The sequence below is a fragment of the Gavia stellata genome, chromosome 3 (assembly GCF_030936135.1).
Source record: "Gavia stellata isolate bGavSte3 chromosome 3, bGavSte3.hap2, whole genome shotgun sequence".
Classification (NCBI taxonomy): Eukaryota; Metazoa; Chordata; class Aves; order Gaviiformes; family Gaviidae; genus Gavia; species Gavia stellata.
In genome coordinates, this window is record NC_082596.1 from 43,027,110 (window position 1) to 43,052,244 (window position 25,135).

The 25,135-nt window shown below is 39.0% G+C and overlaps 1 protein-coding gene across 1 annotated transcript; it reads left to right on the forward strand.

Moving 5' to 3' along the window:
* Positions 1–979: 979 nt before the first annotated feature.
* Positions 980–23,454, forward strand: LOC104254588 (kinesin-like protein KIF20A). Its single transcript, XM_059815676.1, is given in 22 exon segments — positions 980–1,022; positions 1,219–1,367; positions 2,451–2,525; positions 4,075–4,194; positions 5,083–5,221; positions 5,321–5,505; positions 5,606–5,616; positions 5,618–5,706; positions 5,847–5,854; positions 8,955–9,051; positions 9,528–9,725; positions 9,807–9,918; positions 11,589–11,660; positions 13,651–13,797; positions 14,409–14,574; positions 15,865–16,035; positions 16,699–16,838; positions 18,060–18,225; positions 19,869–19,986; positions 20,069–20,136; positions 21,810–21,929; positions 23,179–23,454. Coding segments are annotated over 22 exon segments (2,670 nt in total).
* The last annotated feature ends 1,681 nt before the right edge of the window (positions 23,455–25,135 follow it).

Sequence of the window (25,135 nt, forward strand, 5' to 3'; positions counted from 1 at the left end):
ACCTGGCCCTGTTGTTCTGCCTTTGTGTAACCCGAGCGTTTTGTGACTTGTTTTCTGCTTAGTGTACGACAATACCGCGTGGTGTCGAAACGGTTACATAACAGGCGTAATAACTTTATATAACTGCTTTGGTGGAAATATTTAGGTATCTGCGTCTCTCCCCGTTCCCCCCCCAGCACACTCAGTCTCAGGCAAGACACCCCCCCTCTGGCCGCCAAGCTGCGGCTGTCGGCGCCGCCTTACTTCGTTCGAACCTCTTCCTTCCCCCGTGCCTTATTAAAAACGATAAATACATCTGCGTCACGAGCACACGCCGCAGACGCCCCCCCCCGTCCCCGTCCCCCCCCCGCCGGCGGCGGTCGCGGCGGCTCGGGGGGGGACTGGCGGCGCCGCGGCTGCCTTGAGCTGTGCGGCGGCGCCCCCTGCTGGGCGGAGGGAGCCACGCCTGTGCCCGCACGGGCCTGTCCGTCACTGCCGCTCCACCCCGCCCGCTCCCTCCCGTTCGGCCAATCAAGCGCCCGCCTTCGCCCGCCTTCCCCCGCCTAAGTGCTCCCTCCGCCGTCGGCGTGGGAGTGTTTCGCGGGTTCCCGCGCGCGGCAAGGTAGCGGCGGTTGGTGCTGCGCGAGCGCTCGCCCGGCGGGGCGCGGCTTGAAGCCTTGCGCTGTCTCCCCGTCGCCCTGGGGCCCAGCGCGGAGCCCGGGCGGGACTGCCGCCTCCCCTTCGACGGGGGGCGGCCGCCCTTGGGCTGAAGAGGGTGCGCCCGCCTGGGGATGCCTGCCTGGTCCCCCTGGGCCGTCCCTTTCGTGTGTGCGAAGGGGGCCTTGTCTGAGCCGACGGTTCATGGAGGCAGGGCGCGGCGGCCTAGGGGCTGAGCGCGGGGGGTGCGGGCCTGGGCCTGATGGCCGAGTCCCTGACGCCTGGGGAGTCTTGAGCCTTGCGGGGTGGGGGTTGCAGTCTGTGGCCCGGCACTTGCAGGTGGATGAGATCAATGCCCAACAGAGGCAGTTAGTGTGCTTTCATTTACATATTTCTTAATACAACCCAACTGTCAGTTGTTTTTTTTGAAGTTCCTTCATATTCCCAAACTTTTTTAGAGGACCTTATTTTCTTCAGAGGTGCTTGTTTATAGACAAGCTACCCTGGTCTCTATTTTGCTCTCTGTCTTTGCCTGTTCTGTGAGAAAATGATGGACTTTTTTTTTTTTTCTTTCCTTACAAATTCATTTGCACAGAACAATGGATGATGAGGGGAAAAACTATATTTCTGCAGAAGTATCCGATATGTTGGAATCAGTTTCTTTTCTGAATGTAGCTGGTAAACCCTCACCTATGGAGTCAACAGTATTGCCTAATACAGAGGAACAGGAGGTGTGGATTGGTTTTGTAATATGTCTTCTGATTATGCTTTTTTTTTTTAAAAGCTTTAATTCTGGCAAATATTTCTTTGGTAAGAACTGCTATATTCCCCTGCCTGCAAGATGTGTTTGATTCTTCTGCTTACTTCTTATTGCTTACAAATAGATCATAGCATTGACCATCTGCATTTGCTACTGGCTATGTGATGTGTTGTGTGCTAAACTTTTGAGAAGGAGGTAAAGGACTTCAATAATTGCACTTTGAATGTAATGTGACTGTAGTGTTCTTTTTAGTAAGCTAAAAAAGGATATAGATCCTTGTTAAAAACTTGTTAGGTGCTTGGAAATAAAAATCTGCAATGCTGTGCTGCAGTACACTTTTGAAGATGCTGTAGCCATCTCTGATTTTTCAGAATGGTAGGCTTCCCTCAGGTGACTTTAATTTTGTATGATTAGTGGAGTGCTGGTCATAGGAGGGCTGTGGAGATCTCTGGTAAATGAGAAGTGAACATGTTGCCAAAGTAGGGACTGTGAAGCTCTGTGAGAAAGGAAGGAATGCTGGGATCCCTCTGAAAATCTCCCTGCTATTATTGCCCCACCTGGATGGGGAGACCTTTGTAGAATGGTATGGATGGAAAAGCCCACCTTAGCAACTGAGAACTGTTTCATGGTTGTTACTGTGATGAAGATGAGAGGCTGGTGCCTGGATGGTGGTAATGAAGTGGTCTCTTGAGGCTAAGAAAGTGTCCATCTGTTAACTGAACATGCTCCATACAAAGCAGAAGTGCAGTACTGCAGAGCAGCTGTTAGAAAATACAGCTTGAATTCAATACAGAGGGAGACCAGAAGGTGGAAGCAGTGCAGTTTATGCCTCCAATAGTCATAGAAGAACACTGGTGGGGGGAACAAAAAAGGGGTTACTTAAGGACATTAGGAGGTAAAGAAGCAAATGAAAGCTTAGGGTCTGAGCTTCACAAGGAAGGAGAAAGTGAGGCAGTAAGATAAAATGCTGCATCAGAGATGTATGTTGATATGATTTGGGGCTGTTCTGTTTAAAAAGTGGCCAATATAACTGTGTATTTTTTTTAATGAATAGGCATATCAACCTTTGAAAGTCTTCTTGAGAGTGAGGCCCTTTTCTGTAGCAGAGCTTGAAAACCATGAATCTCAGGTTAGTTGTAGAATTAAGAAATAAGTTTTTTTTCTCCCCCAAAGAACACCTACTACTGTAAGCTGGGACTTTCCTTTATAAAAGACATGTGCTGCTTCCAAATAGGATTAGTGGACACCTAGATAAATATGATTTTTTTTTTAAATCACCGTTTTTACTAATTTACATGGTACAGACATGCACATCTGTAGCTTTGCAAAAGTATGTTATTCAAAAGTTGGTGTCACTCTTGACTCTGTACAGTGCTCAAGAAATGAAGGTGTTTCATGGAAGAGATTATGCAATTCTAGGAGTAATTCAGGTACCTGACCCTTGAGTTTCTTTGGGATGCCTGAATAGTCTGCTACGTCATCCTGGTGACTTGCTGCTCATCCTGTCAAAGTCTTCTATAACCTCTACAGTTTATACTGCCAGATTCAGATGCTTTAGTGTTTTACACACACATGTGCACATGCAAACACACAGAAATAATCCTCTACCCCCTGCCCCCTCATCTATTGTGAATACTGATGCAAAGAATTTATTTAGCTGTCCTTGGAGGACAAGGTCTCTGATGGCACGTGCTGCAGATGTTGGATTCTTCTGTAGCTCTCTAGGATTTAGTATGTCTGACCTGCATTCCTGTTTGTGGCAACGTGGGAGGAATGTTAAAGAGTATATGGGTTTAGAGCCTGGTACAGTGAGCAAGTGATTGGTCTAAATTCAGTACCCAGCTTCTTCGAGCTTCTATACCAGTTGATAAACAGACTTGTTAATTGAGATTCCTAGAAAGAACAGTACTTCCTATGTACATGCTACACATGGATTATTAGTCTTACCAGCTCTGGCCAGCCTCTGAGCATGTGTGTCAGATTTAGTTACAGTCAATCCTTGCAGCTGATGCTTCAAGACACTGTTAAGCTATACGGGTAGTTCAGTTTGTATTTTTGGTAGCCTGTCTGGTGTAAAATTAAATTTTCCTGGGATACTGCATTCTACATTTATCTAGTCAGTGAGTGCTAGGTAATTGCATCTTACCTTTAATTGAGAAATAGCAATCAAATTACTTGAAACTAGTTCAGTTGTCTTCATTACTGATGACACTGTCTGTCAATCAAAGGATAATACTTCAAACTTACTTTACTTTGTTTACGCTGATCATGGCTTGTTTCACACTGAAAATAGCTGAAGTGGGAAACCAGTAGATTTCTATATACCTTTGTTTTCATAGCGAGGACTGTGCAAGCCACAATCACCAAATACCAGGGTTTAGAAAGTATTTAAAAAAAAAAAAAGTTGCCGAAAGGAATCCTAGAAAAATTTTATACCTCTTGGAAAATTCCAGATGATTGCCTTAACTTTGTCTACACCCTGGCTTTCATGTGAAGTGGATATCCCTGTAGTTGTTACATGCCTCAGAGAGATTATATGTAAATTTTGCAACTTCATAGCTCGGTAAATAGATGAAAACACTAGGGTTTTTGCTGTTTCTTCCCCCCCCCCCCCCCGATAGCTTTCTTCCTAAATAACTTTGTGTGGTGTTTTGGTTTACCTTGTCTTGTTTTTTAAGGGTTGTGTAACTATTGAAGATCCCCAGACAGTAATTCTTAATGCACCTAAAGAGTCTTCTGCAATGAAAAATAGTGAAAGAGGGATTGGTCATTCTGTGCACAGGTTTACCTTTTCTCAGGTAGGCAAACTTTTTCTAATTTTTAGTTACAGCTTGGTTTTTCCCACTATAATGATAAAAATTGAATTTTCTACTGTATCATGCAATGCGATTTTTCTTTGAATTACACGTGGTGGTACTTGCCTTAAAAAAACCAGACTGCATATTATTTACTGTTAGGCTGTCAAGAAAGCTGCATTATAATGGAGGTGCCTATTAGATGAGACAAATAAGCTTCTTCAGTTAGCTGTGTTGTTTTCTTTGATTAGATGCCACAGAAGCTTCTTGTAGGCACACACAGTGGTTCTGCTGTTTCTGCAGATGCCCTCATCTGGGAAGTGTTACAGGACATCACCTGTTTAAAGGGACTTATGTAAGCATGTGTTTAGGGACTTTCTTTTGAAAGAATAGCAGCCTAACTGCTTAAACCTTCTATACCAGAAGTAAGTGTCTTAACTGCCTTACTTACTGCCAAGAACTTCTGTTCTTACAGTATCAAAACCAGGCATTGAGTCATTTAGACAATTGTAATGCTGATCTTCTCATCAATTGTGGGTGACTGGTATAGAGTAAGGAGGGAGTCGTGCATCACGAGCAGAGCTCTAAACACACTAAACAGTATGTGCTCAGTAGCATTCTGAGTAGTTTATTTTGGGAGTAGGAAAATATTCAGAAATAAGTGCAAGCCTGAGGGCCTCTCAGAATTAAGCAGGCGTTCTATGAAAACCCAGCAGAAAATGTTGAATTGGAAGGGGTTCAGGACAGACAGAAAACTAAGCTGGTATCTCCTCAGCTTGCTCTGAAAAACTAGTCACTGTTAATCAGTGCTTAATATTTTGATATATTAAACTTCTTTGTGCCATTTATTACTCCTTTTTTCTTTCTCTTCTTTTTTTCCCTTTCTCCAAGGTCTTTGGACCAGAAACTACTCAGAGTGAATTTTTTGAAGGCTCAATGAAAGAGATAGTAAGAGCGTATGTTAGTGGAGTGAATGGACTGGTGTTTACTTATGGGGTTACAAATGCAGGCAAGACATTCACTATCCAAGGTACAAAATGTTTGCAAAAAAGCATATGTAACAACCAATTCAAAAATACAATGAGAAGTTTGTATGAATGTCTACATTTTATTGTTTGTTATTTTTAAGGAACTTCAAAAGATTTTGGTATTTTACCTCGCTCACTTGATGTAATTTTTAACCACATAAGGGGAAGACATTACCTGAAGATGAACTTCAAACCATATTTGAGCAATGATGTTAAGAAACTAGAAGATGCACAAGTTAAGCAAGAAGAAGCCATAAAAACTGCTATTCTTGCGTCACTGAAAGAGGTCAGTGACCAAATACTTCCTTGTTACTGAGTGAAACTTTGTAAAAACTTCCTAACAGACTATCTTTAATAAAATCTCTGTTTCACTATTCATTCTTTAGATTTATCTAAATCTACTTGGTGAACCTTGGAATAATAAGGCAGCTGGCTGTTTTTGGAGCTCAGGGTAAACTGGAAGAACTTCTGCAGAAGGCAGCACACAGTTCAAACCAAAAACCATTGCAAAGCCTGGATTTCCATAGGGGAGCAGTTCTGACACTGTGGTGACACCAGCCTTTGAAAAGTCTCTGGGAGCTGACCTATGTAAAACCTGCTTCTTAAGTGAATCTTCCTTTGGGTCAGGTTCCCAGGCTGGATCTCTGGGCAGTTGCTCAGATTCCAGTACTAGCTCAGGAGAAATGATGGCATTGTCTTTGCAGTGGCAGTGGAGAAGGCAGAAGTGTCCCTTGTGGTGGAAGACAGTCTTAAGGCAGATTAAAAAGTTGATAAACATGTAATTTATGTAACTTCATAAAGAAACCTTTCTAATACAGCAAGTGAAGTGAGATGCCACAGAATGAGTTTCCTAAAAGGATTAGAGCCTGTTTTAGAGGCTTGTATGTATCTAACTGGTCTCTGAAGATTGCAGGTAGAATAGAGGAGTCTTTACTGTGGCAGCCTTCTGTTCTCATTACCTAGTAATTTCTGTTTCCAGTGTAAGAAATGGGTCTCACCAGAAAATGGGCACCCTTATGTGTGTGACTCTTCTATACTTCTAAGCCCAGTTGTAAATTGTCACAAGATGTCTGGCTTTTTTTTCCCTTATGTTCAGAACATATTTAACCTGAACTGTGAGCCTACTGCATTTTTGGGATTATCATTCAAAGCAACTCCAAATTCTGGGAAGTATAGCATTAATGATTGACTGGGTTTTCTTTTTTCTGTGGTCTTTAATACCAATGTTGTTGAAGTATTCCAGTCAGCTCTGAAAGAATATCCTTCTGTGAATCAAATACATACGTAAATCATATGTAAAGTTCTACTCTAAATTCTATTGCTTAATTTAAACTCTTCAAACTGAACTTCGTTTAGTCTGAATCTGGTTAACTTTTGAGGAGAGACCTCAGAGAAAAAAATCTAAAAGATGCTAAAGATTGCCTATTTATTCTGAGTGTCTTAGAAGCTCACTTACACTGTGTGTGTGTATGTGCAGGGGGTGAGGGTCTTAAAGGAAAAACTGAGATGGTTAGGAGGATAGTAGCTAAATATTTTTTTAAAACTTTATGGAACCTACAAGCTTGCAAGAAGGAACAAGCAGGAGCTCAAGGTCTAGAACAGGAGGTCAAATATCTTATTTTGAAGACATATCTATACTTTCCAAATATTCCTTTCTGTTAAATCACAGTGTGACTTTATTAATAGTTTAGTTACTGAATGTTGCAGTAGGTGATCTAGATACTGATGCACTACAGTGAAAAGCAAGCAAGACTCCACCATCATAAAGGAAAGGTTAAAATGCATCTAGAAAATAATACATGACAAGATCTTGCTTATGTATTACAATGCTTTCATAGTGATAGCTCAGCTATCCCCAGTACTGAAGCTGTGCTTCTTCATAGCTTGTGAATAGCATCACTGTTCAGATGTTCACTCAAGCTTGTAATCTGAGAGCAGATACGGTTTGGGCTTGGTTTTGGTTGACATGGATTTCTGTAGGCCCTTCTCCCAGGCTCAGTTTACATGTCATGCAGAAAGAGCCTGCTGTTCTTTTCATTCTCTTAGTTTAAACTGTATTTTATGTTGTACCATTTATGTTCTCTATACAATACTGCTGCAAAAACTCTTGCTTGGCATGGTGCACACCCTCTCTTTCCTTCCCTTGTTCTATTTACTGGATTAAATACTAGTTTTTTTCAGGATTAAAAGCTGCTTTACTTGCATTCCTATTCCCACCTGTCCTTGTATTTGCTATTAAATGTCAGCATCTGTCACTGGCAAACAATGTCGGTTCCTGTTCCCACTTGTTTTCAGGCAATCATATTCATGTTCTTTTCAAATCATAAGACCAAATACAGAAGAACAGTATAGCAACATATTTAATTCACTCAGTTTTGTTGAAATACCTTTACAAAAACTTACCATGTGCACAAGTATTGTGGTGCTGGTTTTTTTTACACTCCACTGCATTTTTGACATGCGTAGATGCGCCATGCTTGTCAGTCCCTTACTCTGCTTTAGAGTTCTGCTTTGTACTTTACAAACAGAATGAATAGAATCCATGCTTGTGGTTATACTTGTAACTACTCAAGCAGCAGAAGCATACAGACAGTGCAGTCATTGCAAAATGGTAATTTATAAAATAAATGACAACAAAATCATATGCTATTTATCTTTAAAATAGAAGATCTGGAAGTATGGCTTCAAACTTTTCTGTTTGTAAAAATTTAATTTTGGATTTACCAAGTGAGTAACATAGGCATCAGTAGACAATCCATAATGAACTTAGCACTGCCTTCTAATAGCTAGAACATTAAGGTTTACTTCTTCTGAATCTGTTCCCCTCTTCTACTGTACGATGACCCTCTATCAGGATTGGGTTTTGGGAAATCAGGGTGAATGTCCTAGTGAAAATCTATACCAGTGTATAAAACATGGGGGGGGAGGGAGGTAGTACGTGGAGATGTTGGAATCTCTAAATAGTGGGAGTTGCTACTTCATTACACCAGTTTTCCTAGCGGTAATTTGAAGCCTATGCTTTGACAAGTCTTGACAGGTTTTTAAATTTTGTTGATGTAAAGAAATTCAGCAAATGTGTGTACTTAAAGAAATTATGCTGTTATCTATACAGGATTTTTAATGGCCTTTTAATTCAGTCTGAATTAAACCAACATAGACTGTTGGTTTATCAGATCTTTAAGTCCTTTATGAAGCTATCATCTCACTCTGAGGTCTTAAAGTACATTTGACTCAAACACTCACAGGCCTGGCACAAGCCTGTGATTGGCAACAAACAAGCAAATTAGGATTCTCTGCTGCTTTAGTCTCTCTGTTGCCCGCCACCCTGCCATCTGCCCCTGAGAGAAAATTACTTCTCCAGTTTTTTTGATTGATCTGAAATACTGTTCAGATTTTGTCCAGTAGTTCATAAAGGCATTATGGGCTGTTGCAGTCTGACAGAGAATCTTGGTTCCCCCAGAATGTAAAGTAAGTCTACTGTGTTAGCAGCAATTGGACTCCAAAACAGGTTGCTGGGAGTAGCAGAGAGCAATAGTTCTTCTGAGGGAAAGAGCATTTATTGATTTTTAGTTTGCTATTGTTAAAAACATTTCATTTACAGCCAGAGTAAGGGGGGGCTTAACACTTAATACTACTGCAATATTTGAATCTTAAATACTGCATTACTGTAACTTTTTACTTCTGCTATTCTCATAGTCTGTTCATGTGGATGTAACGGTCTCTTATTTTCTCAAGGAGACAGAAAGCATCTCAAATACTATTACAAATACGTGTGATGTGGAGTCGGCTTCTTCCAACTGTACTTCAGAAAGTCTTCCTTCTGATTCACTAGGTAAAAATAAAGTGGAAAAATTTTCTGGGGAAAAAAAAAGAACAGAAATTTAGGAATATAAGTGGGTAATTATTGGTGGATTAAAAAAATCTCTGTGTTATACTACAAAGTAAATATATACAGTTTTAAACAAAATTTTAATGACTCAGCTCGGGAGAAAGTAACAACGGAAAAATATTTTGGTAGATTTGCCCCTTTTGGGGGTAGAGGGAGGCTTAGTTCTGCAAAGCTAATGTATAAGCTGCTGGAAGCTTGTGGTAGAGGGGGGCAATAGCTTTGAACTTGGGCATATTCTGGTTACAGGTGACTGCTGAGAAGTTTGAATGTTCTTGGGTAAACTCAAAGTAATACAGTACTGTGTGTCTCATTGTACAACACATATGCAAGCCTCCTCCTTTTAGAAGGTTCTATATACTGCAATTAAAATTCATCAATGAGCTGTTTGATCATTGAATTCTTTCTCTGTTTTGGGTTAGCAGAGAACAACTTTGTTCCACTTGACATATATAGGACTAACATACACCAAAGAACACAAGCATCTGTGTGGATTTCCTTTTGTGAAATTTATAATGAATATGTGTATGACCTATTAAACGTATTATCTACATCAAAAACTCAGAAGCGCAGAGTCTTAAGAATTTGTGAGGATCAAGGAGGAAATTCTTATATTAAAGGTAATAACACTGTTTTATGACCTTGGCAGTTTCACAGAATTTCTTTGATCAGAAGTGTATGTAAAAGGTCTCTTTTCACAGACTTGAAGTGGATTAACATTCAGAGCACTGAAGAAGCCTGTAAAATACTGAAAATCGGAAACAAGAACCGAAGCTTTGCTTGTACTAGAATGAATGAGCAATCAAGTAGGAGGTTTGTTCCTCTAATTATAAGCATAGTCGGTCTTTCTTCTTTTAAGGGGAGGGAGGAGGGGCAGGGAGGAGAAGACTGTAAAATGTGTTTGGAGTGAGCCACTCTTCAATAATAGCTTAAGACTTTCCTTGATTATTCTGGTTTTATTATGAAGTTCTTCCTGGAAGAAAGCTAGGAAAGGCCCTAAGACTTTAATAGTAGCTGGACTTGGATTGCCATTCATGGCTTTGGACAGCCAAAAAGATCAAATCACATTCATTTTTCAGTGCCAAGAGGGCTATACATCTTGGCAAATGCTAATGGTGCTGAGTGGGAATGGCTGTGTGAGGATGTTGAAGCAAAAGCTGGATAATTCTTCATCACTGACAGTATAATTCTTGGAAACCTGGAGTCTGTCGGTAGGGGATGTAGCAAGGAGTGCGTAGTAGAGTACCTTTCAGTGCTGCTAGATTATCTAGATGCTTTTAGATTGCTGTGTTCTAGGTGAGCTTATCTGGTATTTTAAGAATTAAGCCCCTAGTTCTTACCCAGCTCTGGGAGACAGATCAGGGGGAATCTGGTTTGATGGAGTGGGAGGAAATAAATAAAGAAGCTGGTATGCTTTCTGTTGAAAATGCCTTCTTACTTGATTTTAATGCCCTCTTATTAATTTGTCCTTTAAGTGTGGAAGGGCCATGTTGTATATTTAGCTAATATAATCATAGTGTTACTAAGCCTGCTTTTTTCTCTAAAAAGCGAGAGTTACGTTGTTCTGTATTAGCTAAAGACATTGCCGTTAAATTTCATGCTATGATTCCACCTGAATTTCACTCAAGCCTAAAGTAGTGCAGAGAAGAACTGTTTTTTCTGGCAGAGTTTTGTGCCTAGGATGCCTTCTTTTTGCTCCAGAGAATATGCTGACTTCCACTTAGCTTGTTTCTAAATTGCGGGTTTGTTTGGGTTTTTTTTTTTTAGAAATGTCGTTCTTAAATTGTGGGTTGGTGCTGAGGAGTAATGCACTGCTTTAAATCTACACTAGAGACGTTTGTCTTCTGTGCTTCCTGATTCACTGGATAAACTGGGGACAGGGCATTCCTGGTTCTGGGATTTTCTCTTTGGTTTCAGACAGCATATGTCCACTGCTTTTGTAGCTTGATGTCTAAAACCACAATAACTGGATTTTCAAGTGTTACAAATTCAACCTTTCTAGAAAACAGAGTAATTTCAAAACTGAACAAATAACTGTGTGTGTTGAAGTAAGCAATAAGGACTGTCAAACCTTAACTTATTCCCCTCCCCCATCACCTATTTATTTCTAAGAAGTTAATTCTACAAATTTACTGAGTTCAGATACTGTCTAAAGTTTGTATACTATGAGTACCTGAGTACTCATCTTCTGATCAGTAGACTCAAGTGAACTGGCTTGTTAATTCCAAAACAGCTTGTAGACTTCATGTTGTATTTTTCCCCTCTCCTGTATTGGAAGAAATGGAAAATCATAAAATGCAACTTTTATTGCTGCTTTTTGCTGCTGAATGAATGCATTGTGAAGGTAACTAATGTAAATTAGTGAATGAATTCTTGTTCTTTCTTCAGCACTGCACTTTCTGTAGCATACAAATTTGCTTTGCTTCAGTGACTGCTTAATTTTCATAGTTGTGGTTATTAAAAAGGACTTCTTTCCATTCCAGTCACAGTATATTTTCAATCAGGCTACTAAGGCTAACTGATGAGCATCAGCCGTGTGTTCTTGGAGTTTCAGAGTAAGTGAATGCTTCAGCTGATTATCAGAATGTAAATATTTTAGAAAAGTTGATAAGGTATAAGCATGCTAAACTTGTTAACTTTATTTTGATAACAAATCCTCTGAGAGCTGAGAAGGAAAATCAGAACTCCACTGGCTGCATAAAACTGGCTGGAAGCATGATATGGACAGCCATAGAAGTGTTTCCTTGTCTCTTTTATTCTGTTAAGGTTTGGCTGAAGGAATCTGTTAAAACTCTGTAGGTAGTACATAAATTGAGGGGAATACATAATGGGGAGGTGGGAACAGAGTAGTACTAAGTAATACCACACTATATGTTCCAGTAAGCAGAATTCAAATGGCTGGCTGATAGAAGTCAGTCTCTGAAGTTTGGAGTGCAGCAGTTAGCGCTGAAGACCCAAGGTGCAAGCTATGCTAGTGTATCTTTCTACTTTGGGACCGGACTAGTTTATGGGTTGAATGTTTGTGACACCACATTTGATGTGCTCCTGGAACACAAATTCAAGTCTATCATCCAAAAAGAATGTAGGTGACATGCTCTGGGACTGCTCCATGTACAATCTACAGTAAGAGGGGATCATCAGATGATTTGCTTAAAAACTATTCTGTTTTAAAATGCTAATGTAGGTGCACCCTGTGAGAGCAGTGCTAAGTCCTTACACTTCTCTGTTCTTTTGTGAGTTAGAGGAATTGGCCTAATCTTTTGGCTTCAAGCCATTTAGATAGCTTTTTAGCTTTTTTTTCTGATTAATTGTCCATTTAGCTTGATATGGAAAAATGAGGACAGTCCTGTAACAGAGTGTTTTAGTTCAGTGCTATCTCCTACTGATTTCTCTCTTGTCTCTGCTGAGCAGAGATGGTAATAAATATACCTCACTGAGATAACACCTTTTAATGTCAGACATTACGGTGATAAATACTCTAAGGAAAGATAACTTGAGGAAATGACTGCATCTGTATTCCTTGCTGTTCCCTGTCTTGGTGTATTCTCCTGGCAAAGCTTGCAGCAGCTGTTAGGTGAATGACAGAGTTTGTATGTTGCTTAAGGAAGAAGAAAGCTCTTCATCTTGTACTGAAAAGGATAAAGATCATAAGATCATAGCCTTTCACACAGCTGAAATAAGTACGTATTAATAATATACATATTAATAAGGCACATATTTCAACTGTGTGAAAGGCTATGATCTTACAAAGGTGCTATTTTATGTAAATAAGTTTATGTATAAGTGAGTAATAGTTGGGTTACATAAATTATCTAACTTCCAGAGCTTTCTTAATATAAAGTAAAAGTGATGAAATTCCTTCATTATCCAGGACAATTGTCTCTAATCTATTATACTATGAGGGACAATTCAGTGGCACATAATTGCTATAGCCAAACAAAGAGCTCTAATGTGATCTGGGAAGGACTTCTGGCCTTTTAGTTGCAATAGTGAACGAATGGTTCTACATCCAAAAGAGGCAGACTGCAGTGTATTGGAGCATACTACTCTCCTGCAAAACTCTCAGTGCTGGAACTGGTGAAGGTGACGGTCCAGGTGCTTCTGTAGTAGAGCCCCACTATGCAAAACTGTTTCAGAAATTCCTCTTATCTTGTCTGGAAGTACTTTAGGATTGCAACAAAATTTGGGTTCCTAAACTGAATTCTTCATGTAAGAACGCCTTCGTGTTCTTCATGCAAGTTTTAAATGAATGCTACAAGCAGACTTCTTTGAATGTGCTGAATAGGCTGTCTTAGGAGCAGCTATCTTGTTTAAGTATCTTTATATACAATGGGAAGACAGATAAGTCAGTGCTGTTATCCTAAATACTTTGGGTAGCGCCTCCTGGACAAAACGTCGACATTAAAGTACAACTTATTCTGTGATCTAGGTAGGCTGAAATGAGTCACTCATTATGCTTTAGACACATAATAGAACTTTTTATTTCTTTTTCATACTGTTTAGAAACAAGTTTATATGTGTGTTCTGGATAATTTTTTCACACAGGTTGTCTTTCTGTGACTTGGCTGGATCAGAGAGGTGTAATAAAACACAAGCCTTTGGAGACAGACTAAAAGAAGCAGGAAATATTAATAATTCTCTTCATATCCTTGGAAAATGCATTGCAGCACTGAAGCAAAATCAAAATCCAAAGTAAGTGACAAGTTGTAAACAACATGCCAGTTCTGGGTTGAAAACCTAAGCATCCCTTTATGTTTCTGTGAGGGGTTGGCATGGTCAGAGGAAAATGGAAATCTACAAAATCTTGTAAGCCTTCTTCATTACTGATGTCACTGGAATACCTGAAATGAACATTCTTTCTCTAAAACTGTTGTTTGTAGAGAATAAAAAAGGGCAATTAGCAGCAAACTACCAAGCTTTTTCGTGTGTGTGTGTGCATGAGCAATACATTTTGTGTACAGAGCTCCCATCCCCTTCCACCTCCAAATTATACAAGTAGATTAATCGGACAGCTGACAGATGTCTTGTGCTTAGCTTTTGGCTTGTTCTAGTATCTGCTTTGTAAGACTGGGGAACTGTGGTGCTGACACTATACTAATTTAAGTTTTAAATACTTCAATTTGTTGGAGAGTTTGAGATCCAGGAAAGACCTTGCTCTTTGATTTGGAATAGCTTAGGCTTAAATATGAGCATCCTACTAGATCTGTTTCCTGAAAGAGAGAAATAGAATTAAGTTAAGTTACAGTATCACACAACTTTACAATTTTTTTGTTTCACAATTCTGTTGTTGTTTTCTCCATGAGGATGAAGCCAAGCTATATTCCATTCAGAGAGAGCAAACTGACTCGTCTGTTTCAGCCATTCTTTTGTGGAAAAGGCAAAGCTTGTATGATTGTAAACATTAATCAGCATGCTTCCACATATGATGAAACACTACACGTAATGAAATTTTCAGCTATAGCCAAACAGGTAAGAGTGCATCTACTTTCTCTGCTACTCTGCATTCTTTGTTACTATTGGTTTGTGAAATGATCAGGTTGTATGGACTTGAGTGTGATTAGGCCTTTTGATGCATCATATTAATTCTTCTGCATGTGGCTTCCCTCTAAAAGGCTTCCAGTAGTCTTGCCCATCCTCAAACCTATTTGTGGTAAGAAGTTAAGATAGCTGCAGCTGTCTGTGGCTTGTTCAGTTCTACACCACAGACATTCTGTGTAAAAACAGTAGTCAGGGCACTTTCAGATACCAAATATCTGAGCAACTGCAAGATTTTGAGTCAAGCTTTTGATGAACTGTTTAACCTGTGTGCAGTTAAAAATCTGTTGCACAAGATGGCAATTGTTTAAAACTTCTTGGACAGCTAGCGGTGATAGTAAAAGTAGCTTCTTATTTTGTAGTCTGAATGAGATCTCTTGTGCCTGCATTGCTCCTATTTGCAAGAAATTAATAACAAAGGGAAGACTTTTTTGTAAGTTAACACTTGAAGGTAGTGGGCTCCTCTCCTTTGAAGGCAAAAAACCCTCTACTAATTTCTGCTAGCTCTGCTTGTCAGCTTCCCATTAAATTCTGGAATGGGGGTTGATGTTTGGTCTTAAGTTCATTCAGCTTCCCTGGAAGCCGCTGCTTGCAGGGAGTGGGATGATGGCCTGTACTGTGTTTCATGTCAGAAATAAAGTCCATTTCTGGTCTGGGACCATGGATTAGTTCTGACATGTTCCAAGTCTGTAATGGCATGTCTAATATGATTTCAGAGAGAAAGATTTTTCTAATTCAGTGCGGCTGCCACTTTCGTCACAAGATAAGAGGGTGCACTGAGGAGACAAGCTTCTCTGATATGTTGTCCTATGACATACGTGCTTAAAATCTGTATGTAACTAGCATGAATTGCTGAATCCTGACCACAGTATTTCAGGAAGGAGCAAATGTTTTAGGGTTTCGCTGCTTTTCATTAACTTTCCAGGAAACTACACCAAAACCTTATATTTTAAGGGGAGAGAAAACACCTTTCTCTACCAGTGTACTAAGTTTGTTATTAGATGGGCTTTCCCATTTTCACTTTGTTAGAGTAATGAAGTCTTATATTTGTCTTGACAGATGTTTTTGTCTGCTAAAAGACATGTAAAACTTTGTTAATGTTCTTGTCATCATTAAATACAGTGTAAATACAACAATGCATTCATGCCACTTCTTCGTAGTATTCTGATATCTGCAATATTGACAGCATTGATAAATCAGCGTGTTCAACTCTGGATTTTCCAGGTAATCCAGACAATCCTACCCAAAAGTTTTGGTTATTTTCCACCCAAGCTAGTTGGAGGCAACGGCAAATCTATCATGCACTTTGACGCTAACACTTCTGTAGATGACTTTCCCGACAGTACTGAAACCTCCGCAGAAGAGGAAGTGGACATCACCATTCTGAGTCATGAGGTAGATACACATCTACTCAAAATTGTACCCAAGAAAGCTATTGCTATTGATTCTAACATTAGAATCTTTAATGCAAGAGATGTGCTGGAGGCTGTATCAAATGAGAACTGTAAGCTTCTGTTCAGTGTCAGGCAGACCTAGACTTAAAGTGGTCTAGTTCTGAGGGAGCAAGTGTAGTTGTGGAAGGCTGCTTGCGGCTTTCTAGTTAGGTCAACTGCTAAATTTGGAATTCAACTGGTTGCTGAACGAGAAGAGTAAGGAAGCAGTATATGTGTTTAAAACAACATTATTTAGTTCTTTGCGCTCTTTTGGGAACAGCAGGAACAAGTTAAGATGCAGCATTTTAAAAACAAAGCTATACAATCTAATAGCAATAAACTGTAAAAATCAAGTAGGCTTTATGCTAAATAGTTGTACAAATTAATATTTAAATGCCAAAACAATAGTAAACTTTCTGATAGCAGAACCCATCAAGGTGGAGAAAGGTTGTCTTTACATAGAAATTTGTGTTTGAAAATACTTAAATCTTGGTGCAGCCCCCCTGAAAATGTAGGCTTGTAGAAATGCCCTTTGTAAATGGCTGGCTGTGTCAATATTTCAACTGACATGCATATCAATATGTGTTTCTAGCTTGTTTTCTGAACTGAAATATGTTAAATTTAGGATCTCCTGAAAACTACAGAGAACCTAAAGGAGAAGCTAGTTGCAGAAAGGCAAAGTAAGCTCCTTTTGGAAGTGAAGATACGTAAAGAGATGGCAGAAGCAATGTTCCAACAGCTGTTGGAAACAGAGGAAGCCTGGAGGCAAGTCATATTGCAGACCTCTTCAAGACTGAAAGGATTCAACATACATAAATGCATACATGTGTATATATATACACATATGTATGTGTATACATATCTGTGTATATGCAAGGCATGTATACTCATGTTATTTAGAGAAGTTAAGGCTGAACAGTTTCAAAGCCTCTGATGGAAAAGGGAAGAAGAAATGTTAAAATAAACTCGTACAGGTCAGCCTCTTCCCATGTACAATGAAAAAGTAATGCTGCTTTCTGTTGACCTTTTCTGTTTAATTTGTAATTACTGGAGATCGTCCTGACTTGTTATTAGTACTTAGCAGATGTGGAACACTGTTACAGGTACCCCACTGAGGCTTGTGATTGTTCCAAAAGTTGCACTTGGTCATGTTAATATGCATGCATGTACTTAACGTAGTTTGAATTGTATCTCTTTGAGCTCTCCTTCTGGATTCTTGCTCCTGGATGAATTAGAAACCTTTCTGAGCTTACTGTCTTATAAATTACTGTGGCTGCCTGCACTGATGTTACTAATACGGGGATTTTTTTCAAGTATGTCCAGATTGCTCAAGCTGAATTTACTTCCTCTTAACTCTTCTGTTCTTGAAATCAGTTTCCTGCTAACAGAGACTAACCCCAAGTTAAGTTGCCAGCTGAACACACTATGGTTTAACACCTGCACTGATTTTAAAATTCTTTGGGTACCTTTGATCAAACACATGAAACAGCAGTGATGCATTTTCTCTTTTGAGGTGATGTTCTGTGTCACTGCTGGGGCTTTTTTTTTTTTAAATTGAGACAAGAGTAATGTGTGATGTCTTGAGATAAATGCCAAATTCACTTTGCCTTAACTTTAATGGGGGGGGGGGAAACCCCAGCAACATGAAGGACACCCCCCAGAAATGTGCTTCAACTATCGGGTCTAATTGAATGTAGTAATATCTATCACTACATGGTGGTGGATTTTTTTAATTAAAACTTTTGTTTGACAGATATTAAGTATTTGTTCTTCTATAGCACTTTTCCTGGTATATGCCAAGTAGAAGGTATGCCTTGGTGCAAGTCTGTAGGATCATTGAGAATAAAAGGGAGAAAAGTACTTATTGGTCTCTTAACTTCACAATTTATGATTAGATGAATAACTTTGATATTGCCAATTGAACACAGTCAAATTGTAATAGCTGTAATGCTAATATATTAAATAAAACTAACGTGTTCTCCTCAGCAACCGCTTGGAAGATATGAAAGACAGTTATGAAGAAAAACTGGAGAGCAAATTTGAAATGTATAAAGAGGCCATCAAGAAACATGCATATGTGTGTGCAATGGAACAAATTGAAGACCATTATGTTCCCATAGAAGAATTTCTTGCTGAACAAGAGAAAGTTGAGGTATGACTTGACTGGTGTTAAAAAATGCGTGCTAGCCTTTTAACTGTAAATTTTGCTTTTTCTTAACAGAATCATTCAGGAATCCTAAATGTAACATTGAACAGTCAAAATAACTAGCAGTTCAGCCTAGCTGTTCTGGAGTCCAGTGCCAACCGTAGGGATAGAGATGTCTTCTGTCTAACACTATCTGTAGTGTATACCTAAACTTCCTGATCTTTGAAGGCACAGTTCAATTAAATCGAAGTCATCTTTATCTCTGTAGTGCAATGATTAGAACACCTAGAGGGATGGTGTAGACAGCAGTCTGGCTTTGGAGATCCTTGGGATTGTGGGGTGTGGAGTAAAAAGCTAGCCTGAAAGGGCTGGTGCGGAATTTAGTACAGGGTAGTAGCTATTTTAATTATAAAGGATCTCTGCTCTGAACATCTAGAGGGAGGATTGTGGGATAAGAAATTGTGATAAGAAATCAAACTTTATGCAGGAGAGAACTTAATCTTCTGAATGTACTTATACCTAGAATTGCTCAGAGTTGGCATCAGTAAGTTGCTATTCCTTCTGCAACTGAGCCACATTAGCCATGTGCAGCTCTTACCAGTCTTTACTTGTAGCCTCTGCATAGATAGCTGAGTGTATCCAGGCAACAGATGAGACCTGTGGGTCTCAGTCTTTTCAGAACGTCTGTGGTGGAAGAATACAACAACTGTGGTGTACGCCAGAGGTGCTTTCTCACTGCACTCTCCTGTCCAGGGACCAAAAAGACATCTCACTCCGCTAGTAGGCGGGTTCCTTTCAAGAAATGAGGGAAGTGGGTTTCGGTGTAGACTTTGATATATAAACATTTCTGCTTTTACAGCTCTCCATTCAGGTGCTGACAAGCAACACTGTATTGTGTAATGGCCTCTGTTTTTCCAGCTCCTTTACACTTGTCTTTTTTGCCCCACTTAAATTCTGTTTTTATGTTCACTTAAGCCATAGCTATACACCACGTTGAGGTGGAGGAAAATAATTTTAATAGTGCTCTCTGTATTTATAGCTGCCTCTTGCCTTGTGGCCAGGGTTGCATAAGGGAAGAATCAAAGAACAAGATGGTCTTGGTAGCAAGTCAGATAAGAAACTGATGAAATCCCTAAGATGTAAAAGTCTTAATTGACAAAGGAGAGCACAACATGAAATCTGACCAGGCAGCTTTCAGAGAACCAGAATTAGATGGATAACTTTTCTTGGTGACACTTATTTGATTTCTCTGAAATACCACCCTAGCAATCTGACAGGTACTGAAAAAGTGATTGAGATTAAAATTTAGTTCTGTGAAGTATGTTCTTCCCTATTTAGTAAGCTAGCTGGCAACAGTGTTTAACACAGATTCACTAAAGTTTCCTTTCTGCCGTTTGGTTACTTCTATTGTAGTTTTGAAATCTTCAGACTGCAAGAGGTAACTCCTGTGTAAAGTAACTTCTTCCTAGAAGATCTCATGATCTGAGTGTTATTCCTTACTGTGATTTCTCAACCATAACCATCACAACTTCCACCTGAAAGGATTTTAAAACTGCATATACATGTGTGTATAATTGAAGGACATGTAGTAGTACATCAGTTTAAGCAGAAATTTAGACAAATTCTACCGTGTGCCCTTCTTTTTTCAGGATAGAGAGAATAAAATACTGCAATTGGAAAAGCAACTTGATGAACAGTCAGGGAGGCTGTTGGCTCTGGGAAGTCCACATTCAGTTATACTGACTACTGAAAATAACATGGAACTAGGTAGGAATCTAATCTGGGTATTCAAAGTTGAATTTACTTTTGGTATTGTGTATAAACAAGCAAACTTTTCTTTTGCCTATAGATCTTACGACTAAGACAATGAAGAGAGCCAATGAAGGACTGCAGAAACAATGCAAAGAGAAAGAAGAGGTAGCTCTTGCTTAATATTTAACAAATCTGGGGGTAACAGTCCTAAACTCTGGCGTGGTTCAACGCTTAAAGATCTGCACTGTAGATAAAAGCATGAAGACTCCTGCAAATTGGCATCAAGTTTACATAAAAGCCCTTGCCCAGTTGTGGATGACGTTTGCTAGAGATTTCTGTGTCCTGGCTTTGCTCTAGTTTGTAAAGGCATCTACTCCTATAATAAGTCATATGGTGAACATGATGCGAGTTGAAAGTAGGGAAGTATATAGTCTTGCATTGGAATTTGTTGTAAACATTGCTGCTGTGGCCTCAGTGCTTTCCTTCCCAAAATGCTGCCTGCTCATGCACAGGGGAACAGTTACAGAATCTGGTAGCAGTTTACATCTAGAGCCAAAATAGTGCCTTAAACCAGTCCTTTCTGTAAGTACTGAATTCCACTATCCCCTTAAACTTGAGTGAAGGATAATGTCTCTGTTTTTCAAACAAACAAGATCCCCCTGTTCTGAATAGCATATAGAGGTGGAAATTATGAGCTTCAGGCTGTGTTATGAAAAACAAATATTTATTGTTTTTAGATGTGCATTTTTAGTCTATACTTTGAATGAACTTCTTGTAAGGCTGCAGTTAGTTTCATATATTTAAAGAGGATGGGGAGGAGGGAAGAGACAAGCCTTGCTCCTTTCACTAATAACAAATAGAAGTAGGGGTTGGAGAAATAGTTCCAGCTGGTTCTAATAAACTGTGTAAATGGAAAGTGAACTTAAATCCCTTTCAATTGAGAAAGTGTACTCCAAAAATAACTTTTTCCTTACCAAGTTTAATGTCTTGTGTTACTGCCCTGGCATTTGTTTTCCACTCCTGTTCTTGAGAGCTCTAAATCATTTTCCATTTCCTATGTAAATTTTGAATTTTGATGCTAGAAAGAAAGTTTGGCTTTCATGCTTGATACGGGGATACAGGATTGATTGTTTTGTGTGGCTAGAAAGTGTTAGAATGATGGGACTGCTGCCTGGCAACAACTGAAGTGAGAGCAGTTTAAAGCAGTTGTTTCCATCAGTGCCCTTCTGCTGCTTTGCCTCACATATCTGTGCATGTGTGGTGAGTAATTCACTATTTTTTTCTTCCCTCCCATTCAGCCATTAAACATGGGCAAAGGTTTTCTGGCAATCTAGGTATTTTCCCTCCAACCTTGTAGAAGTAAATTAATGATATTAATTTTGCTGGTTCAGAGTTTCTTTTCCCTCTCAGGACTTAAATTCATCAATATTCCCGTCAGAAAGGTGAGGTCTTCTGTTGTAACTGTGTTCCAATTAATTATATGAATAGTGTTAATGAGGTGAGAGCATTCTTTTAACTACACTTACTGAAAAGGAGCCGACTGTTCCAGAAGTAGCTTAGTCTGTGCTGCAGTTCTTTTATTGACAGGTCTGTGTAAATCTAGTAGCTTCAGTGTAATAGCCCTTGAATGCTCCAGCTGTATGTTATCACCAGAAATGATGGGTTGGGACACGAGTTTGAGAGAAGCAGGCTTTGTCTTCATTGCTCTTGATCTTGCAGTTTGCACTATTCAATATTAATCAGAAATGCTTACAGTGTCTGTATAAGTTCTAGTCATAAACAAAATTCATGTAAAACATGCTGTCCTGAACTTCAGTGTGTATGGGGTTTATTTTCAGCTTATAAAATCTCTGAAGGTTAAAATACAGAAATTAAATGAAACCCTGCTAGAAGTTAATGAAGGCTACAGAAAAATGGCAGAAGAGAACAGTCAACTGAAGCATACAATCATGCTCAAGGTTTGTCAGCAATTTAAAAGCAACTTTAATATGGCTTGTATCTATAGTTGTACTGGATGATTCTGCATCTTTGTACATGTAAAAACACTGTTCAGTCTTACTAATTTCTTTTGATGTTAGCATAATGTTTTTACTTAAGTTGATTTTTTGCTTTCTTGTTTTCTGTCCCTAACTTCCTGAATTATGAGCTCAGAACCTTTGTGTTTCACTCCTTGACTTTGCATCTTGTAAGACAAGACTAATTTTTCAATTTAAATGATAGACTTGGTCAATAGGGTAACTTTGTGCTAACAACTCTTGCTAATCTAAAGATGCCACAAATTATTGTCAAGCAAGGAAAAATACTACTCAGCACTCTAGTCATGAAGTGTTTTGCTGAGGGCAAGCAAGTTGTCAGTGCACAAACATTAGTGCAACAAGACCTAAGGTTCTATGGCTTTAAAGCTATACTGACACTCCGGAAGAGGTGGCCATGCTGCATAAGAGAGATGGGCAGCTAAACTACTTAATACTGAAATAGAAGAAATCTTTACTTCAAAAGCAGGGACTTCATAAAGTTGACTGCATCTGACCTCAGACATCAACTAGATTCCTAAATAAAAAAATGAAAATTTTGAACTCTTGACACTTTTCATTTATGCCTCATTTGTAACCTGCAAATGAAGCAAGGTAGGTATAAGACTGCTTAGCGATGTTTTTTCTTTGAACATTAAATTACCTTCTGCATGCCTTTTAGTCTAAGCCTGAGACTGAAAATTATTCATCTTGAGCTTTGTTTCTTAATCGGTTCCAAGATATGGGAAGGTGACTTTGTTAACCACAAGGATTAGTGAGCATCTTTAAGAGTCTGTATTCTGCCCACTCAAAGCATTTCTTCAGTCCTGGTTAGCAGACTTACAACTATGATAAGAGTTTTGATTTCACCAGTTTTGCTTTCATAATTGCAGCTTAAGGCAGGAAAGCTGCTTTTTTTTTGTTGTTCCTAGAACAACAGTGATTCTTTGCACTGTGTGGCTAAGGATTTTAGCATCAGTTTCTTCAGTCAGACTTAGTCTCTAACTAGATCTGATGGCCCTGTAGTTTGCTGTTCTCTAAATTACATAGAAGTCAGAAGAAATGGGTACTGAATAGCTATTTGGCATAGTAATAACAGGGGTGTTTACTGGTATAGTAAAATAATCTGAAACAGAAAATTTAGAACTAAAGACTTTGGAGTGTTCACATACCTAACACAGCCTTATCCTCATAGGATCAAGAAATGAATAGTCTTCAGAACTGGGCTAAACGTGTTCTTGAGCTTGAAGAAACAGTGTCTTCCCTGCAAAAGGAACTTGATGAACGGAAAAAGCATTTCTCTACAGAGGAGCCAAAACAACAAAAACCCAGGAGAGGTTTGTTGGCTAACCTGAAATCCACAGTAGCAGCTACTGCTAGTACACCTCTTGGTAAAGGCTGGGGGAAGTATGAAGATGCTTCATTCTCTTCAAGAAAACAATTGCTGTTGGCTCATAAAGCAAAAGAATAATATTTGGTTAATCAAATTGTTTATCCATCTTAAACTGTTGGTAGCTTTTTATCACTGTAGATGCCATCTTCACTGTCATGTTAACTAACAGAAAAATGTTTAATATGAACTTTTTAAATTGAATCAGGGTTGAATTTAGAGCTATGTAAGTATAGACCTAAACTTGTGCTTTTACTGTTGATATAGGGATGTCATTTGATATATATATAATTTTAATTCTTGAGTAACTGCTGTTACTTCTATACTGATAAATGTGATTCATGCGAAGTGGGATGTTCCTCATCTGCTGCTCTTGTTACCTTTTTCAATTAAGTATTTAATTTTCATTGTTGATTCCTAGAAATCAATGGCTTGTAAGCTGAGTCTTGAAGTAGTTAAAATAGCTTGGTTTTTCAGTTAGTATTCTGGCTTTGATCTGGAAAGTGCCATCTTGGGACCAAACTGAGCAAATTGCTAAACCTAAGGCCTCATAAAAGGGGCAACAAAATGAGGTCTTATCTGGCTCCTTGCTATTTTTCAGCTAACTTGGCTTTGTAAGTAACTTGTAATATCAATTGCATTTCTACTGAGAATATGCATTAAACCTTGAAAAAGTTATTTATAATAAAATTTTCCATTGCTGTATTAAGCTCTGACTGTTCATTTTATAAAGGTGAGAAAATCGGTGAAATCAAGATAAGGAAAGATCATAAACTTAAAGGCCAAATTATCATAGTGGTTGACATATGATGATCTTGAGTTGAAAGAATCATAGCCCTGATTGATTATATTACTTACCTTAACCTAGTAATTCAAGGGAGGAAGACTGGAGCATGAAAAAATTTGAAATAGCTTTCTTAGAGCTATTTCAGAAAAACTCTTATCCTCACTGACTAACTAACTACTGTGAAAGTACCATGCCTGTAAGTGCTGGAGGATTGCTTTAGAACAAGGCAGAATCCATAAGCAAACTGGATCGATCAGTCTGTAATGCTGTTTTTCATAGTGGAAGGGGACCCAGTTCAGAGTAAGAACCCCACCCTCCCTGTGGAGACAGTAGGTGGTGCAGCCTTTCTCTGAGAACAGCCCTTCCCTGGTGTGACTGTTCTTGCCAGGTCTTTTGAGTTTTGGGGTGGTCTGTGCAAATGCATAAGTAATCACTCTGACATGTCTTTAACCAGGCTGGAGATGTAGCACTTACTTAAGCCAGTACTCTTATGTTTGGAACTATTTCTGTTAAATATAGGTTATCTGGCGTCAGTAGTTCTAAAGGCCTGTAATCCCTCCAGGGTAGAACTTCTAAAATATTATTCTAGCTATTAAAAAATATTTTGGTGTAGTGATACAATACACTGAGTGTTGATTCCTTGAGTAATAAAGGTGTTACACACAAATTGCTCTAACAGCAGCAATATTCAAACAAAACTTTTTAAAAAAAGTTTTTAAAAAAATCATCACAACAGGCTAATGCTGGAAACTTTCTATAATACCATTTCAAACCATCTAGTGCTACACCTTGATAGTCTGTCACTTCTTGCTAACACACCAACTATAACCTCTTATTTCCTGAGCAACTGCTGTTTCCATGTTCCCAGAGCGCTTTGGTTGGCTACAGGAAATGGTTTGAAAGACAAGGTTACATTATCTTAAGCTATTTTTTTTCCTTAAAATGAAATGAAGCCTGTAGTGGAGTACTGACCAA